The sequence below is a fragment of the Rhinoderma darwinii genome, chromosome 11 (genome assembly GCF_050947455.1).
Source record: "Rhinoderma darwinii isolate aRhiDar2 chromosome 11, aRhiDar2.hap1, whole genome shotgun sequence".
NCBI classification, from domain to species: domain Eukaryota; kingdom Metazoa; phylum Chordata; class Amphibia; order Anura; family Rhinodermatidae; genus Rhinoderma; species Rhinoderma darwinii.
The window spans coordinates 83943770-83964163 of NC_134697.1; the positions used below are offsets into that span (position 1 = coordinate 83943770).

General features: G+C 43.3%; 1 protein-coding gene across 1 annotated transcript in view; it reads left to right on the plus strand.

Moving 5' to 3' along the window:
• The window catches only part of SLC43A1 (solute carrier family 43 member 1), a 67655-nt gene that overhangs the window by 39934 nt on the left and 7327 nt on the right, over positions 1 to 20394 (plus strand). The window contains exons 7-14 of the mRNA XM_075841883.1: positions 1174 to 1307; positions 1885 to 2045; positions 2330 to 2479; positions 3288 to 3323; positions 7743 to 7848; positions 9238 to 9346; positions 10630 to 10703; positions 12860 to 12983. Of these exons, the coding sequence (XP_075697998.1) occupies positions 1174 to 1307; positions 1885 to 2045; positions 2330 to 2479; positions 3288 to 3323; positions 7743 to 7848; positions 9238 to 9346; positions 10630 to 10703; positions 12860 to 12983 (894 nt within the window). The remainder of the gene's footprint in view (positions 1 to 1173; positions 1308 to 1884; positions 2046 to 2329; positions 2480 to 3287; positions 3324 to 7742; positions 7849 to 9237; positions 9347 to 10629; positions 10704 to 12859; positions 12984 to 20394) is intronic.

Genomic DNA, 20394 nt, shown 5'->3' on the forward strand with positions numbered 1-20394 from the left:
CCAAGTCCCTGAAATCATGTTTTAGGACCTTCCACCTACCTCTCACTGTGTCATTTGTGCCAATGTGCATGATGACCGCTGGGTCTTCATCAGCCCTTCCCAATAATATGTCAACCGGATCCGCGATATGCTGAAACTGAGCATCCGGAAGACTGCAAACTGTTCGATATTTTCGGTCTTTGTGACATATTGCTCTACTTGTTACTCTAATAATAGAGTCTCCCACTACCAGGACCTGTCCAGCCTTTCCTATACTCCCATCCCCCTCCTTACTGGAGCATACATTCTCCTGGTTGCTAGAGAAGGTGTCTTGCTGCAGCAGTGCTACCCTTGAACTGACGTCCCACTCATTCGCCAACTTGGCTAACTTTTTGGGGTGTTCCAAATCAGGACTAGTCTCTTTGGCACTCTTCCTTATACACTGCTGTCTCCTACGTCGGTCATTCAGCGAGCGGCTCCTGTCCGAGCCTGACGAGGGGCATTTGCTTTTTCCTGAGCGTAGGCTATGTGCTCTCCCTGCCATATCAATGCGTGCCCAGCCTGTCATATTAAGAGACAGGGGCCTCTAAGGGTGTCTGGGATAAGTTCTGTATCAAAAAAACCTACTCTGACTCACTTTTGCCAGGGAGGGGACCTGCAGCATTATTAATATACCCCTTATCCTTGGTGGCTGGTGGAGGTTGAGGGGGTGTGATCGTGGCTGGCAGTGATCTTCTTCCAGACCACAAAGCCAGCCGGCCAGGTGGTTTACTTAGTGGGGGAGTTAAGCTTGAGGTTAGCTTGAGACTAACCTGCGCCAGCTATGTATCTTTCACCACCGGCCCTCTTTGCTGAGGATGCGCACAGGAAACCCTGGGAGGAACTATTAAATGTAATAAAAACCGCTAACATTAGGGTAGCCTGCGGCATTAAAGCTACAGGCGGTACAGTCAAGTCACCTGACATATACACCCAGTGGGGTCACGGATTTTCAGTTGCAGAAACGTCTGCAACAAAATCTGTAACGGTCTCCCTCCAGACCTGTTCTAGTTCTCCCAATATGGCTATGGCACAATAATAATAAATTTAAATAATAATAGTCGTGGACAAAGGTTTTATTTTGTTCCTTTTTTCCTTTACATAATATAGTACAATATTAATTTTTTTTGTCCTTTTTATCCCAACTTTCTACAGGTTATATATGAAGCGGGTGTCTCTTTCGTGGGGATTATGTTGGGCTGGTCTAGTTTAGCCTGCCTGATTTTTCTCAACTGTCTTATCAACTGGCCCAAGGAATCCATCCCATCCCCAGAAGAGTCCGCCTATACGTGAGTGTGTCATGAGTGACAGCTAGGGGGTTAATTGTACTACATAAGATAAAGCTTGGAAGGGAACATATGATGGAAAAGTTCTGCAGCAAAGTAAAAACATTAGAAGTGACAATGACCTACATGAGGGAAAGAGACAAAAAGAGAGAGACTGCGCTTCACAGGGCAATATTGTTTTTTAAAAATATGTAGATAGCCAGAGGAGTAAGGTGATTTCAGCTATGCTTGAGGGCACAACTTCATTAATAGTAGTTCTGTGTAATGTGACACCGAAAATGTAGGCTACTGTCAAATTCCCCTCAACCGGTAGTCCGTTCTGCATCGGTAACGGAACGTAGAATGCAAGTAGATATTGGTGGGGATTTTCATTGGCGCTGCTCATGGATACCAATAACGAAGCAGTTACTTTTGAAAGATATTATATTTGGTGTAGTACCTAAAAATTCTTAGCTACGCTTTTCGGGGTTGGGCCAACCCCTTCTTCAGGCATGCACACCAAATATCAATGACCTACCTGAAACATCTCACACATGCTCCCTTGTAATTGCTTCTCACACGCTCTCTGATGATCTCACAGGAAAAAGGTCACACTACGCACTCTTGCACTAGACCACAAAGTCACTGGAGACCAGTTTTATACTCATGTGACCACTGTTGGTCAACGGTTAAGTCGAAAAGGTGATCCCGAGGAGGAGCATTTCTCCAATGAAAACTTGTCAAAACCGGCAAAAAACAGTGGTAAGAATATATCATAACATACGAGTTAAAGTATTATTTGAGTCCTGTCAACTATGGAGATGTATTCTAGAGGACAACAGTGCCCACAATGAACACGGGGGCAGAAGCCACCTGAGAGAAAATGTCTAGATTGACTGTCTCTTTATTTCTAAGCATCATTTTTTATTTTTTTTGTCCTCTTGCTGAATTTTGGTCATGGTAACATTAGAGCCATTGGATATGTCTCTTTTGTGGCATGTCTCTATAAGATGTAAAGTTGGAATATGCATTTGTTGCCTCCACAGGAAATTCTCCCACGTTCCTACAGAGCGTACGTTCTCCCATCTTTCTCTTCTCCCTTATCACGATGATGATGACTCAGCTTCGTATCATTTTCTTCATGGCATCAATGAACAGGATGATAGAATATTTGGTGCTTGGGCCACAAGAGCAAGGTTAGCATGCAAGTCATGTCATATAGCACCTTGATTATTATTTTTTTACCCTGTTTTTCCCTTGTTTTGATACGCAATAATCAAATGGGTACAATGGAAAACACTTTCCAGCATAAGTTTCATATTGCTTGTTTCCATCTACGGTATTAGAGAAGGACTTTGCAGTGTCAAAGTGCCCAGCCCAAGAAAACTGCTCAAATTTTAATGTATTTTTAAGGTGTCCCATAATTATAAATCACAAGCAGAATTTGGTGTAACATCCATTCTATGTCACAATATGCGGAATGAGGCCTTCAAAATCTTAAAGAGGTATGACGCTGACCAATCAGCGTCATACACTTCTCTTCATTCCAGCCCAGCTTGATCCACAGCACAGCGTGATCTCGCGAGATCACGCTGTGACGTTACTTCCTCCCGCAATTCCATCACCGGAGCGATGGAAGACTGAACAGACATCGTCTCCACCCGTGCCAGGACGTTTATCTCAATCTACAGCGGCTGGAGGCGATGTCTGGGATGAAGTGACGTCACAGCGTGATCTCGCGAGATCACGCTGTGCTGTGGATCAAGCTGGGCTGGAATGAAGAGAAGTGTATGACGCTGTATTACGACTCTACAATTTGGAGCTGTAGTATGTCTGTGTACGTGAGTGCTGCCATATATCTTGAAAAAACTTATTTAAATGGGTTTCATTTTTATTTCGCATATTTTAGGTGTCGCTAATAATAAAAATATATTAAAAGAAAAAAAAAATAAAGCATTCATTGTCGAGACACATGACAATTACATGTTTCTTTTCTCATTTTAGTACCTCCAAACCTGAAATTAGAAGCAGAATACACAGGTAATATCTTTACCATATACTTATGAATATGTATTTATCTTGCTAGGTCAAATCTTGTCTGAATTTGGGTATTCTGAGTCTTGTTTGAATAACATAAGATTTTTACGGAGGAATAGGTAAATGAATGATAATGATAATACGTAATACAGTTTATGTCTATGGGTCAGATGCTAATAATATGAGCATTATTTACTGTGAAAAAAATTCATTAATAAATTATAATCACATTAATCTGCAACAGGGACGTCTATGAATTTACAAATGGCCGGCAATCTGTATCCATCCTCCCAGATATTTTAAAGTCATTCTTGGCACTGACCCAACATTTGCGGGGCCTGGTCCAAATTTGGATGGTAAAAATTGAGTTTGGTACGATTTTGGAACATGGTAAAGAGACAAACACTAGAGAGATGACCAATGTATATCATACAAGTTACACCTCTTGCACACGATTTAGTTTGGGCCGTCAAAAACGGTCCGTTTGTCGGCCACATTTCCCGGGCCGACCACGGTACAGGTGAACGGGATTCTTGGCATCATAAACGTTTTATGATGCTCGGAGTCTCTGCCTCCCCTTGGAACTGCTGTTCCATACTGTATCATTTAGTTCAGTACGGAACAGCAGTTCTGCAGGGACTTCTAGCATCATAAAATGTCTATGATGCCAGGAGCCCCATTTAACTGTACCTCAGTCGGGCCGGGAAATGCGGCCAAAACTGACAATTTTTCACGGCCCGAACTCGGTCAAGTGCAAGAGGTGTTGGACATGGAGGTGCTACACCTACCAATGTACCCTCTCGGGGCATATTCAGATTAGTGATAATCACGTCCGGGTGCTGTCCGGATGTATAACTGACCGCACACGGACTGAACACTGACCCATTAAAGTTAGTTACATGTCCGATTTTCCACACGGACCGATGGAGAAAATTGCAGCGTAACTAGTTGGGCCTGATTCTCGCTTTAACGCTTAAATTCTAAAAATTGGACCGCACTCTTTTTTTTCCTTTTGTATCTATTTCTGATTGAGGCAAAACAAAACCTCTGATTGAGGTTAAAACAAAACGGAGCCAAAAATTGCACCAAAAAGTGTGTGCGTGTGATCCTGGCCTAAAGGAAAGACTTATATGTCCCTCTTGTTTTCTGTCTTTCAAGAGCTCTATAAATTTTAGAAAAATTTACCGTAAACTTAAAATTTTTTACCAAATGTTTTCCCACTGACCTGGAGAATTCTGTCACAACTTTTATCTTAAAGGCGTATTACGGGTTCCACAGGCATAGCAAGGGGTTTAGCACAGGGGCGGGGGGTGAAACATATCCGAGTGGGCCCCAACCCAGTGGGCCCCCCCAACGCATGTAACACGCAGGATCGAGCTTTTACCGATCACATCTAAGGCCTCGTTCACATTTGTGTCAGGCTTCCGTTCATGGGTTCTGTCAGACCTCTCCTTCAGGGGAACCCATGAATGGACACCAAACCTTTCCGTTTGCATTACCATTGATTTCAATGCTAACGCCTCCGTTGCTAATGGTCTCCGTTTGTCTCCGTTCCGTAAGGTTTCCGTTTTGTTTTTGGTGGAATCAATAGCGTAGTCGACTACAAACGGAAACCAATTGCAATGGAACCATTACCATTGAAATCAATGGTAATGCAAATGGAAAGCAATGCTTTCCGTTTATGGGTTCCCCTGACGGAAAGGTCTGACGGAACCCCGACACAGATTTGAACAATAACAGGTGGGTCCTGCGTGTCAGAGACCCGTCAGTACGCCAGCATTGACGGATTCAGGTCTCAGAGCTAGATATTGCTGCTCTGTATACACGATACAAAGCAGCTGTATCTCAAAAAGTAAAAATAATTTTTTATAAAAACGAATTAGAAATTTGCACCAAACACACTGATAAATATAATTTATATATATATATATATATATATATATATACACACACATATAAAAAGGTGACATCTGATAGATGAGCTTGCATTACAAAGTGTTGCAGAGCTCTCTGAAAGTGAGTAAAAGAGTATATAACCACCGTCATCCATGTATATACCAACCATGATCCCCGTTACTGTATATACCAGCCATCATCCCTGAATGTAACCCCTATCATCCCTGTATATACCAGACTGTGCCTGGATAGGGATAAGACTGTGGATGTGGCGTATCTAGACAACCTGGGTAAGGCTGTGGATGTGGTGTATCTAGACTAGACCTGGGTAGGGCTGTGGATGTGGTGTATCTAGACTGGACCTGGGTAAGGCTGTGGATGTGGTGTATCTAGACCGGATCTGGGTAAGGCTGTGGATGTGTTGTATCTAGACTGGACCCGGGTAAGGCTATGAATGTGGCGTATCTAGACTGGACCTGGATAAGGCTGTGGATGTGGTGTATCTAGACTAGACCTGGGTAAGGCTGTGGATGTGGCATATCTAGACTGGACCTGGGTAAGGCTGTGGAGGTGGTGTATCTAGACTAGACCTGGGTAAGGCTGTGGATGTGGTGTATCTAGACTAGACCTTGGTAAGGCTGTGGATGTGGTGTATCTAGACTGGACCAGGGTAAGGCTGTGGATGTGGTGTATCTAGACTGGACCTGGGTAAGGCTGTGGATGTGGTGTATCTAGACTAGACCTTGGTAAGGCTGTGGATGTGGTGTATCTAGACTGGACCAGGGTAAGGCTGTGGATGTGGTGTATCTAGACTGGACCTGGGTAAGGCTGTGGATGTGGTGTATCTAGACTGGACCGGGTAAGGCTGTGGATGTGGTGTATCTAGACTGGACCTGGGTAAGGCTGTGGATGTGGTGTATCTAGACTAGACCTAGGTAAGGCTATGAATGTGGCGTATCTAGACTGGACCTGGATAAGGCTGTAGATGTGGTGTATCTAGACCGGACCTGGGTAAGGCTGTGGATGTGTTGTTTCACGACTAGACCTTGGTAAGGCTGTGGATGTGGCGTATCTAGACTGGACCTGGATAAGGCTGTGGATGTGGTGTATCTAGACTGGACCTGGGTAAGGCTGGGGATGTGGTGTATCTAGACTAGACCTGGGTAAGGCTGTGGATGTGGCGTATCTAGACTGGACCTGGGTAAGGCTGTGGATGTGGCGTATCTAGACCAAACAAGGGTAAGGCTGTGGATGTGGCGTATCTAGACCAAACTAGGGTAAGGCTGTGGATGTGGCGTATCTAGACTGGACCTGACTAAGGCTGTGGATGTGGCGTATCTAGACTGGACCTGGGTAAGGCTGTGGATGTGGCGTATCTAGACTAGACCTGAGTAAGGCTGTGGATGTGGCGTATCTAGACTGGAACTGGGTAAGGCTGTGGATGTGGCGTATCTAGACCAAACAAGGGTAAGGTTGTGGATGTGGCGTATCTAGACTGGACCTGGGTAAGGCTGTGGATGTGGTGTATCTAGACTAGACCTGGGTAAGGCTGTGGATGTGGTGTATCTAGACTGGACCTGGGTAAGGCTGTGGATGTGGTGTATCTAGACTAGACCTGGGTAAGGCTGTGGATGTGGTGTATCTAGACTGGACCTGGGTAAGGCTGTGGATGTGGTGTATCTAGACTGGACCTGGGTAAGGCTGTGGCTGTGCTGTATCTAGACTGGACCTGGGTAAGGCTGTGGATGTGGTGTATCTAGACTGGACCAGGGTACGGCTGTGGATGTGGTGTATCTAGACTGGACCTGGGTAAGACTGTGGATGTGGTGTATCTAGACTGGACCTGGGTACGGCTGTGGATGTGGTGTATCTAGACTGGACCTGGGTAAGACTGTGGATGTGGTGTATCTAGACTGGACCTGGGTAAGACTGTGGATGTGGTGTATCTAGACTGGACCTGGGTAAGACTGTGGATGTGGTGTATCTAGACTGGACCTAGGTAAGCCTGTGGATGTGGCTTATCTAGACTGGATTATTAATGGTACATCCTCAGAGTGGGTCACAGTTACCAGTGGGGTTTCAGAGGGGGCAGTGGTGGGCCCTCGTTAGGAGAAAAATGAGAAAGGTTGTTTTCTTTTCTCAAACCTTTATTTTATATATATATATATATATATATATATATATATATATATATATATATATATATGTATGTGTATATATATATATATATATATATATATATAGTTTTTGTACATTACTTATAACTTTATTTAACTATCAATTTAAAAAAAAAATGTGTCCCCCTAGGGGACTTGAATAAGCGGCGCTCCACTCTGGCTGGCGACCCTCTCTATGATGTCCATATGCCATGGTAGGGCATATGGAGATAACTAGTCTAACCCTTTAAATGTATTGTTTGTCGGAACTGCACTTATTTAAGAAATCTGCAGAAACGTCATAAACTAGATCCAATTCTGCTTCATAGAGGTCAAGGTTGTGTAAGATAAGTTTTCTCTCTTTCTACAGTGGGGTTATACTCGTCCGTATTTGGAGTCCTGCAGCTGCTGTGCCTTTTCACCTGTCCTTTCATTGGATTTGTTATGGACTGGAAGATGAAAGAGGGTGATGAAGAGTGAGTCACCCGTAACTAATCGCTGACCACGAAACCGATAAATCATATATATGCAAATATGTGGTCACCGTAGACGTAGTAATCTATTTATATGTCGGAAACGTTCCAAGATTTGTTGCAATTGATCAGGACAGGACCATTTCACACAAAATTCTATTTCCAGTAGACACCTTCCAGATGTACAGATGTAGCCAAGTTTATCTTGACTATAATAACTTGTTGCAGCTTGATATCACACATTAAAGCCATTGAAAAGGTCCAGTTGAAGTTTCTTGACACTCTAATGCGTTAGAAGTCAAGATAATAATGGCTACATCTGTATGCTGAATGTTTTCGGCAAATGTGATGTTTGGCGCAACTTTCTAAATACTTTTTAGTAAAAATTATTTTTACTTTTTGAGAAACAGCTGCTTTGTGTCCTGTATACAGAGCAGCTGTATCGTGCGCTTTGACCTGAATCTGTCAGGTCAGCGGCACCGACGGGTTCAGTAACAGAGGGTCCTGCGTGGATTGAGCTGTTACTGGTCACATCTAAGTTTATAACTTAGATGTGAACGAGAACAAGTGGATCCTGGATGTCAGAGACACACACGACCCGCTGTCACCGAACCCGTCAACGGCGCTGACCTGACGGATTCAGGTCTCAGAGCAAGATACAGCTGCTCTGTATACAGACTTCAAAGCAGCTGTATCTCAAAAAGTAAAACAAATTTTTGATAAAAAGTAATTAGAAAGTTACACTAAACCCAATGATACACTGTTTTATTTGGGGGGAAAAATTCTAAGGTGCACTATAAACTGTATTTTTTTATGTATATACTCATATTATTTTCCCTAATAAGCCAATGTCTTAGGGTTGATTCGGTGTATAATTTGCATAGTCTAGGGTCAGGCTAATAAGGTATTAATATTTTTTTTTAACTTTATTACTTTTTTGTATGAAAAGAAATGCATAGATAAGGTCACCTATGCCTGCCAAATGAGTAAACATATTTATCGATGCCGCTCCAGTTACTTCTGTGTGGTATGAATCACTGAATCACAACCGGGTGTTACCATCTACCTTACCTTGCCAATAAGACGTGTCCCTACACAGGCTGGCACTGCCTAATTACACACAACCGAGTGATAGATCGGTTGATTGATAGGAGAATGGTAACACCCAGTTGTCAATTTAGTCATACATTTCTAGGAGGAATAATAGAGCATGGATTTTTAAAAAAAAATATACTCCAAAATTGCTATTGCTACAAAAATTTATTAAAACACATGTATGGAGAGCGGACAGGTGCTGCATAACCAGTAACCATTTTCTACTTGGAATTTCTGTAAGGTTAGTATCAAATAATCCCCCTTATGTTTTCTTTTTTTTTTCTTTTTTAACTTTAGGTCGAAGACTGTGCAGAAACTCACCAATGCTAACAGGGCATTTGTTTTCACTAATATCGTACTTATTATCTTCGGGGTTACGTGTTTGATTAGCAATCTCCCATTACAAGTAAGTGATGAGCAGCAATAATTATTGGCAGTAGTAGTTTGATACCTACTCGTAATGTATTGAATGTTCCTGTTTGCTCAGATTAGGAATTTATCGCATTTCTGATCACTTAATCGTAGACGTAGTTCATATTGTAATTGGGTAAAATATAAGTGTGAAGCTAATAAACTGTGTTGTGTGAAATGTAAATCCGTGGTACTTCCGGGAAGGGTTGAAAAGGCAGTGACATGCCTCCGATGACCGATATGGGTTTGAAACCCTTTTTGCCGCCTTAATAGCCTTCGCTCTACTGGAAAGGCTTTCGACAAGATTTTGGAGTGTGCAAATTTGTGCCCATTAAGGCATTAATGTTGAATCGGCGTGACAAGTCATCCCAAAGGTGGGGTTGAAGTCTCGTCTCTGTGCGTGCCACTCAAGATCCTCCACACCAAACTCGTCAAACCATATCTTTATGGACCTCGCTTTGGGCACAGGGGCACAGTCTTGCTCGAACGGGAAAGAGCCTTCCCCAAACTGCTGCTACAAAATTGGAAGTATTTGTATTCTCTCCTGGCATCCGCCGAGTTCATCAGATTGCCAGATAGGGAAATGTGATACATGACTCCAGAAAACACGTTTCGACTGCTCCAGTGGTGGTGTGCTTTACGCTTGGCATTGCACATGGCGATCTTAGGCTTGTGGGCATCTGCTTGACCATGGAAATCCATTTCCTGACCCTCCAGACGCACAGATCTTGTGCTGATTTGACTTTCAGAGACCGTTTAGAACTCTGTAGCAAGTGACACAACATAGGATAAGCGATTATTATGTTCCACGCGTTTTAGCACCATAGCTTCGGCAAGTATATTGCAGACTATAGAAGCTCTACTTTATTTTTATATTGTAATAGTTCAGGCTTTTACGGACGCGTCGATACCAGTTATGCTATTTTTATTTTTTACTTTGTGCTTGGGGGAAATAGGAAAATGTTTTTGTTTTTTTAAATTTTTAATATATTTTTTTTTAATTAAACCAGCGATCGTTGGATCGCTTGCATGATACGGTATACTGCCACACTAATAAATTGCAGCATATCGTTATACTAACACGCTTGTTCTATAGAGTGGGCTCAGCCCGTGAGCCCGCTCCAAACTCCCCCACCCGATGTGTATGTGAAAGAAATTTCTTTCTTTTGGACTACACCTGCTGGTTTCCAGTGTAACCAGTAAATAACCGGTATAATAGACGTCCCCGTAATCATTTCCGTTTTTGTCCCGACTAATGTTATCTATTGTCTTTGGCAGATCTTTACATTTATTCTTCATACATTGGTCAGAGGTTTTATCCACTCGGCCTGTGGGGGATTATACGCTGCTGTGTAAGTATGCCGTCATCTTATGTATAGATTTCCAAAATGTATCATTTCCTCAACAGGAATATCAGAGGAATTGTTATTTATGCTTTTTAAAAAAAAAATGAAACAAAAACATATATAAGCAGAAAAAGTATTGGCACTGCCCCGTAGCTATGGCACAGCAAGTCCCATAAGAACTGTCTGACGTTATTATCCGGATAGCGGTGCTCAAATGGTGACCTAAAACACTGAATTAGTGGCCTGTTAGGTTAGTTATTTGGTGTGGAACAGATGGGTCTTGTTCTAGCCGAGAGGGCAAGAACAACACCGCTAGAATAATTTACTCGTATATTACACAAGACAACACAAAATTCCGCTCGTTCTTTTAACCCCCTTAGTGACCAGCCTATTTTAGGCCTTAATGACGAAGCTATTTTTTTTATTTTTTCATCGTCGCATTTTAGGAGGACCTAGGTCATATAAGAGATATGGCCCACTGTTGTGCTGGCTTCTTACATGCAAATTTCTTTTTTTCTTTTTTAAATGGATGTCAAACAGGTGGTAATGCCAGTCCTATCGCCACTGACTGGCACTGTACAGAAAAATGGATCAGTTGGGACCCTGTTGTTCAACAGGACAGAAAAAGGATTTTCCTCTTTTTAAGGATTCACATCTGCGTTTCTTTTTTCTGTTCTTCTGTTCCATCATAGGAACAGAAAAAAATTAAATATGCTGGAGCCGTTGCAGGATGAACACAAGCGACGCCGAATGGAAACCATTGACTTTAATGGAATTCGTCAAGTTTTCACATGGGTGTCCTTCGTTATAACTGGAAAAAAATGTCCTCCGACATTTTTTACCTAACAGAGCCTCCGACGCAGATGTGAACTTAAATTTTGAACTATGATGGAAGCTCCTATCAAAACCTATGGATCCGTTAACGGATCCGTTCGGAATGCAAAAAAAACCCCTGCAGACAGACGTTTTAACAAGATGCTAAAACGTGATGCGAACCAAGCCTAATATCTTTATTACATCATCACTTAAATAATGACTTCACTACAGCTTATTTAACCGGTTCCCGACCACCGGCTGTGTATATACATCCGGCGGTCGGGGTCATTAAAACCCACGCCATAGACTATGTACTGTGCGGGTTTTAGCTTGCTGCCCGACCGCTGGGTCAGCTGAATGTCGGGTCTCCAGCGGTCAGTGACTGCAGGGGGGCCGCCCTGAGGACAAGATAGAAGCAGCTTTCACAGCTTCTGTCTTCTCTGATCTCTTCTACACAGCACTCAATGAGCGCTGTGTATACAAATAAAGGCAGCGGCAGCTGTATTGGTCCCTGGTGATCATGTGACTGGTCACATGATCGCCAGGTGCCATTACTGGCAGGTTGCTGCTGGGTCTTACTAGACTCAGCATAGCCCTATTAGTGACAATCGTCACTATGAGATGGCTGATTTCCCCTGTAACTGGGGCTGCTGTGCAGCTCCAGTGACAGTGGAAAACGGTGGTGTAAAAGAAAGAAAAAATATTTATATAAAGTTCCCCAAAGGTCTTTTCTGACTTTGGGGGACAGACCATAATAATAAAAAAAAATAAAAGTAAAAAATAGTGCAATTTTTTTTTAATAAGAAATACACATAAAATACTCACCCCAAACAAAAAAACGTTCCCACCTCCCGCCAATCATTCTCATAACGCTAGCCATGACCCAATTACCCTAAAATAGACATGTAATATATCAAGATTTACGGAAGACAATGAGGATAACAAATAAAACGTCTATTTTAGGGTAAAACTATATGATTACCAGAAAAAAATTGCTAAAATGTAAAAAAAAAAAAAGCTCATTTTTTTTACTATTATTTTCAAATTTTGAGCCTAAAAATTCTAAAATCGCGAAAAGGATGTGTTTAATAAAGTGATAAAAAAAAAGAAACTAGCACTGCACTCGCAAAAATCACATTGCTAGCCCAAAAAATAAGTTCTAGCAGTTTATCGAACGCGTGCTAAAAATGGATAAACGGTGTCTGGTCCTGAAGGCTCAAAATAGCGCGGTCCTGAACCGGTTAAACAGCATTTCCAGGCTTTTCATTAACTATAATCATCATGTTCACGCTACTATAAGGGAAACATGTTTACCTTTGCAACTTTTTCATGTTTCTACATTTTAGGTTCCCATCAGATCATTTTGGAACACTTACTGGGCTGCAGTCGCTCCTCAGCGCAGTATTCGCTTTACTACAAGAGCCATTGTATAGGGCTATGCTTGGACCTCTTCATGGGGATGGTTTTTGGGTAAGACATAACACAATCTTTTTTTAATATAGTTTCAGTGTAATATATATTTTTGTAGACTTTTACTATCTATCTTAGTATCTATCTCTAGCTATTATAGGGTAAGGTGGGAATTTGAAAAGTGTATGTAATTCTGGAGATGTTACTTTTTTATATGGGCATTTTTTCACAATTTAAAGTAGATGGGTATATATAAATCACTGGAATAGGGTATCCACTACTAGTGTGGAAAAACGGCACGTGAAAAAAAACGCGTGTCACTTCTTGAGCTGTTTTTGGAGCCGTTTTTCATTGTGTCAATAGAAAAATGTACGCATCCAATGACACATGACACATCCAACCTTCCCGTACCTTGGATTCTAGAACACAAGGTACGGGAGGTTGAATGTGTCATGTAAGGCTATCCACATCATTACGTAACCACCCCTATAAGATGATCCCATGATGACATCCATGCCTATGGTATGAAATGACATCTACATGTATTCCTATAACACAAGGCGATGAGGGTGAATCGATTTTTTTCAAATCTAGAATATGAATTCCCTGATCATCCATATAAGTATCTAGGCTATGAGGTTAGAATGTCCTACTTAGGTATTAGTTTGGCTGGGGAATGCGCTCCCAGGTCCCCATGTGTAACAGACGCTGCATAGAGGGATGAGACGCTGGGAACTATACAGCCTACGAGCGGTTAATGAGGCTCAATGTCGTCATGGACGAGCTCTTCTGCCGATTGGCTGACGCGCCCTTGATCCGTCCCCCTTGTGGGAGGTCCTCAGTAGTCTTAGGCTCGGCATTCCCGAGCGCACGTGGCCATTGCATTGCACCTGTATACATGACTGTATGTTTAGCCTGACTCTCCCTGAAGGTCCCTGAATGCAGGGTGAAACGTGTTGGAGAGGCTAAAGATAAGTTGACTATAGTGACAGGATAAACTTAGAAGCAGAGAGTTTAGGTAGTACGCTTATTTTCAGAGCGCTTCCAAGATAGTTCAGACTGGACTGTTTGGAAGGGATAGAAGGAATTTGTATATCTTTTATGCTGTGACTCCCTGAATGCAGGGTTAATGAGACTGTAAGACTGCAGGAAATAAGAGATACACTGAGTGACTAACTTGTAGTACTCCAATGCAGCAGCCTTTCAAGCCACCTGTATGTCCTCCATGTTGTGATTCCCTGAATGCAGGGTTATTGAGGCAGTGAGACTGCTGGAAATAGGAGGTAAACTGAATGACTAACTATTAGTACTCTAATACAACATCCTTCCATGCCACAAGGACTCAATAAATTAGAATATCATCAAAAAGTTAATTTATTTCAGTAATTCAATTCAAAAAGTCAAACTCATATATTCTATAGATTCATTACACACAGAGGGATCTATTTCCAGCAGAAAATGTTCTCTACTAAACACACCAACCATTGGCGTAATCGTGAATACGAGCATATCCCATGGACTAGGGACCCCATATATTAATTTATATGTGAACTTTTTAAGTCAACATTTTTGTTGATTTTAAAGCATACTCAATAAAAGTTATTTATTAATACTAGTGGATACCCTATTCCAGTGATTCATTTTTGCCATTTTTTAACTTGAAGAACCTAGGCCCTCATGCAAAATCTTTACCATGACCCCCAACTTTGCATGCAATTTATAGTACTGGTATTCTCTTATGTAACTGATTAACCGTTTGGTATAATATGCATAGGCATAATAAACACAATAAGTGTTATAACCTAGTACAGGAATAAAAATATACACAGTGATGTCACTGCACAGATATTGAAAAACAATGATGTCACAAGAAAGTGTAATAGACAGTGATATTGCTGCACAGATAAAGATAGTGATGTCATAGCACATGGCTAATGATCAAAGTGAAGTAATAGCCCAGAAATAATAGCCACAGTACAATATTAAACCACAACGTATCACTATACAGGGATAATACACAAAGCGATGCCACAAAACAGGAATAATAAACACAATGGTATCATAGCACAGGATGTCTCAGTGCATGGATAATAAACACTGTGAAGTCATAGGAAAGGGTTATTATACACCCTGTGGAAATAATCAGCACAGTGATGGGGAAGAGGGATAATGTCACAGACTACAGGGAGCAAAACCAAGTCAAAGCCACACGCGCACCCAATTACGTCGACAACACAAGTTATAACTTTTGTGGCTGGGGGTCGGCCATAACTTTATTTTCCATCTTTTATAAACAAGCTTTATTTATTTTAAACCACCATTGACGTTAAATGCCAATAGCGGCTAGCCAGCCTGCCCAATGGCCCCAGCCACCATACAAGTTTTTTCTGCCAGCTGTGACTTGAAGAACATATCCAGTACACATTCTTTACAAAACCGTCAAGAAGGAGAATTTTAATATAACTAAAGAAACAAAAAAGGGGAAGGAGGGCGGGAACTTCTCCTCTCACTGGGGTCCAGGAGAAAGAGGACCTCCCCCAGGAGAACTTGTGTATTTATTAGAGGATAAACATCACACCTGACGAGCATTGCCCAAACAGGCATGTCCTTAATTCTAGTAAAAACTAATTCTGTCATTATAGTCAGGAGGTGCCACACTTAAAACAGTGCGGCCCCTGACAGACTACAGGGGGCATAACGAAGCCCTCTCCACTTTTCAGCACAGGCACACCCAATTATGGCAAATATTAGACAACTTGTTGGGTGGGGGTCGGTCACAGCTTTATTTTCCATCTTTTATAAACATTCATTCATTTATTTTAAATCTCCATTGATGTGAAATGCCCATCCTGGTTAGCTAGCGCCATGTACTGCCCATAGGCCCAAACCCCCATACAAGTTTTTTTCCACCATGAGAAGTGCATGTTCTCCTACACTGCCTTTTGATATCCCCTAAGAAGAAACAATGCTTACTGTAAGCCATCCTGCAAGCCAGATAAAAAGTTCTTAAACCTATGTCATTGGGGGTCACCCCGTCAGGCCGCATCGAGTGACTATTGTCATCCTCAAGCTTACGATGGCAAACCACTACCCCACCCCTACCTCTCATAAAACAGGACATGCATGACTGGCACGTTCCACTGCCCTTGCCTCCTCTGCACCTTACCAGATTACACACGGGATAATCCTGGATCATATGGGGAGTAGCTCCAGGGAAAAAATTAACAAAACTTTCCGGATCCGACTATATTAAGGACATCAAATCAGCCATCCAGACAAAGCACACGACGTTGCCTCTGACTTGCAGTACTTACACTACTGGCACTTGTGGCACATTCCTGCTAATTGCCCCCACTTCCGGCAGCATTTGCAACCATCTCAGGCCTCAAATTCCTCTCCAGTTGACCCCTGCCGACTGGAAACCAAGGATTCTTCTGCCCAGGTGAACTGCAGCCCTCTGCGCAGCCGAGAACATAGAAGAACGTCCCACTAACCACACAAGAGGCCTGCCTAAAAGAAACAAAAATACGGACGAACATACCCTTCATAGCACTGCAAACACCAATGCTCTGTACGCATTACATCTGCTTAAGGAAGGCCAGCTCTAACGGCCTCAGTAACAGCGCCAATTCTGAAACAATAAGTGACGAAATTCTCGTGAGGAAGACCCACTAACCCAAGACATTTTTTAAACATTACAGAAAATTGGTATCTAGTCAGGGGGGACCTATCTGCATGCACAAGAAACTGTTGGCCTGGCTCCCCAACTCTTAACAAATTCAGCCACAAGCCGGAAACAACCAAATCCAAGATCCCCTGCCAAACTGATATAATTTTGATATTACGCTGCCTAACCAGATCAGTTCTCAGGTGTACATCATCTACCACTTAACCACCAAGCCATGGCTTAGAAGGAAACACCAACTAACCTATTCACAAGGCAACATAAAAAGACAAACCAAACGCTGCACTAAACAGCGCCGTCTCAAAAAGGGAAGAACTAGCCAAATGAGGCACTGAAATGATGCGAGGCATTAACTAAAAAGATATGGGGTGCCCATACTCAGTACTAACATATTCCTTACGCCATCCACACAATATTCTCTGAACAAGCAATTGCTTGCTCAAATCCTCCGAACCCCTGAGCTGTGAATGAACGAAAACCCCTGTAATACGCTTCGGCGCAGCTACAGCTGGGAGGAAGAAGACAAATTGTTAATACAATGAACCACAGCTAAATTATCCATTCAGAAGAAAACCTTCTTATGGAAGAACAGCGCACCCCATACTTCTACCACCACCACAATAGGGAAAAACTCCAATAACGTAAGGTTCCTCCAAATTCCACTTTTGCCACACCTGGGGCCAAGCCTAGGCACGCCAGTGGAACACAGCACCGCCCAAATCCCACAGAACCCGCAGCATCCGCATAGAGTGAGATGCCTGCATTACCCAACTCCCCATCCTGGCAACATGTCAGCCATTAAAGCCACTGAGAAAATCCCCCCAGACCCAAGGTCAGCACACAATTATTTTGTAATGTGAAGCCTGTGGCCCGGTGACTTGACCCCCCGAGTCACTAAAGACAATCGGTGGGGAAAAAAACCTGCCCATAGGCATGACCCAGCAGGCAAAGACCAATAGACCCAGCAAGGACTGCATTTGTTAGAGTAACCTATCTTGCCAAGCAAAAAACATCCACTAAGTCAACCAAGCGAGACAACTTATGCTGTGTCAAACAGAACACGATCGCAACAGTGTCCAGTTCAATGTCAATGCCTAAGAAGGACAGTGAAGTGGCGGGCCCTTTCGTCTTCTTTTCAGACAGTAGAACTCTGAAACACTGCATCAAGAAGTGAAACGTGTCCAACATAAAACCGCACTGGGGACTATGTGCTGGACGCAGCCAAATAATGCAGCGCTGCTGATGAGTCGGTTTCAAATCGTAGCCCCCAACTCCAGAAATGTACTAAACATTTCGAAGTAATGACATGAAATGTAGCAACTCATGGGCAAATAAATATCATAATAATGCTCATGGTCCACCATGCAACCCAACAAATGAAAAGAGTCAGGTAGGGCTTGCAGCAATCTGAAAGCCGATTTAACATCGGAATTGGTAACAAGGCACCCCGGCTATACCAGCGCACCTCGCCTAGTCAAAGGAAACATAAGATACCGACACCTCGTTCTTCGAAATCCCATCATTTAACGATGTGCTCTTGGGGTAGGAAAAATGGTGAATCAAAAAGAATTTGCCAGATTCCTTCTTAAGGATCATCCCTAAAGAGGACACACTAATGTTAGAGAAGGGTGGTTCCCGGAAAAGGCCCGCTATACGCACTAAACTAGTTTCCTTCCAAATCTTATCCTGCAGCACCTGCGGGTTCTCACTAGCACGCTTCAGGTTTTGGGATACCAAAGGGGACCAACCCAATGTGAATGGAATGAGAAACCTGTAGGAAAAAACAAACCTGAGGACTGCCACATACTCACGCCTAGGATAACTGGCGAGCCACAGCTCCACGGCGTCTACACTTACCAGTGTCCTTTCACTCACCAGTTCTTTGAGGCTTAGCAGGTTGCTTTTACAACTGAGGGCATCGGGCTGCGTGGAGCATTCATGTTTAAAACGAGTCCACAGAACCGGAAGTGGCCTTCATTAAAAAAAAAACAGCAAGTTCTAAGGTGCTTGCCGCTGTTTGTGGTTGATCCAGTGGCGCTTTCCCAGAAAAAGGCTGCTGATGCTGGGCCAATATAGGGCGCAGCCAGACATCCGTGGCCTTGACCCCCCAGCAGATTGATAGCTAAATTACCATTATTTGTTATAGAGCCACCAAGCCATGCGACTTATAAGCATTATATACCACATCCATGTAAACAAATAACTCCGAACATCTCTCTGGGTGCTTCAGACTCAACATGCACATCTCAACATTGCAAAGGCCTGTAACCAATTCCCTATGGTTTTGCCTATTCTAGGCTTTCACTCAATAGGCCTAGGATCAGTCCTTCATTCCTTGTACACAGGCGGCTGATCCACCATAACAAGGGAGCATATGTCCACATAAGATTCATTTAAAATATTTTGTCTTGTTTCCTCAGCCGAGTGAGCCGCTAAAAAGCTAACACCACAGAAAAAAAATGTCCTTATGAACATCAGCCACAACGGGGGGCAGTAGGGTCAGAAGGGGTTGGAGGAGTGGAACTGGCGGGAACTTATCCACTAACAATTTAATAGTGCCTAGTTACGCACCTTCCCCTGACCCACCCAACCGCATGCCCCCACATAAGTGCACTCACCAGTCAAAAGGGCTGCAGAAGACACTGCTGCAGCCACGGGCAAATGAACGTCGGGTAACCACTGACAGGGGAACTTCCACCGGAACAGCGCTCCGCCTACTGAGGGACCTCGAAACACTCCAAGGCCGCCACTTCCTCCTACGTCGACAGACAGGGTTGTAAGGACTTTCAGAGCTGCAGGACTAGTCATCTGCAGTGGGTTATATCGATCTCCAACTCGAGGATCTAGATCTTGACAAACGCTGCGATCTCCCGGAAACCCAATAATTGTGACGGGACCGGCATGAAGAATACCTGGTGGTACCATGGCATTGACGCCGAGAGGGAACCCGGGAATCGGAGCCTGAAGAACTCTATCTACTGCATCCATGAGACACGCGGTAGCCTTCGGTGGACACCACAGACGTGGTAGCTTGCAGTAACACACCTGACTGGGGATGAGCAAGTAAATGGGCATCCATGGGCAAAGGAGTTGCTGAGGGAGCACAAATTCGTGGATCAACCACCTGTATATTATTCAGCTCAGGCAAAACAGGGAGGAGGGGAAGAGCTAATCACCTGCTGGGACGGGGAAGTGGTGTCCCTCACTACTGGCACTATGTGCTGAAGAATTAGACACACTGGAGGCCTGAGTTCCCATAACAAAATGTGCAAAATCCTGCATTACTGAGCTGAGCAGTCACATGTGAGGGGATGTGACTACACTCCCTGCTGCCAACAGGGAGAAGGAATAGTATATGGGGGTGCTAATTCCCCCAAAGGCGCCTGGAGCGCTGACCAGGCTGCCCACTCACATCAGGACCCGGGGCAGGAGCCAATGCAGTAGAAACGGATGGAGTGACGGCACCCACATCAGCCAGAGCCTGAATAAGCCAGCCAACTCACTCACTCCTGATCTTCTCAAAAAATTGGGACAAGAAGGGGTCAGCCATAGAACTCGGTCTTCCAGAAATTCTTCTCTCACTGGGGTCCAGGAGAAAGAGGACCCCCCCAGAAGTGCTTGGGTATTTATTAAAAATAATCAACACACCTAATGAACATTGCCCAATCAGGTATGTCCTCGATCCTAGCAAAAATTAACCCTATTCTGCCCCTATAGTCAGGAGGTGCCACACTTCAAACAGTATGTCCCCTGACTAACAGGGATAATGAACATAGTGATGTCACA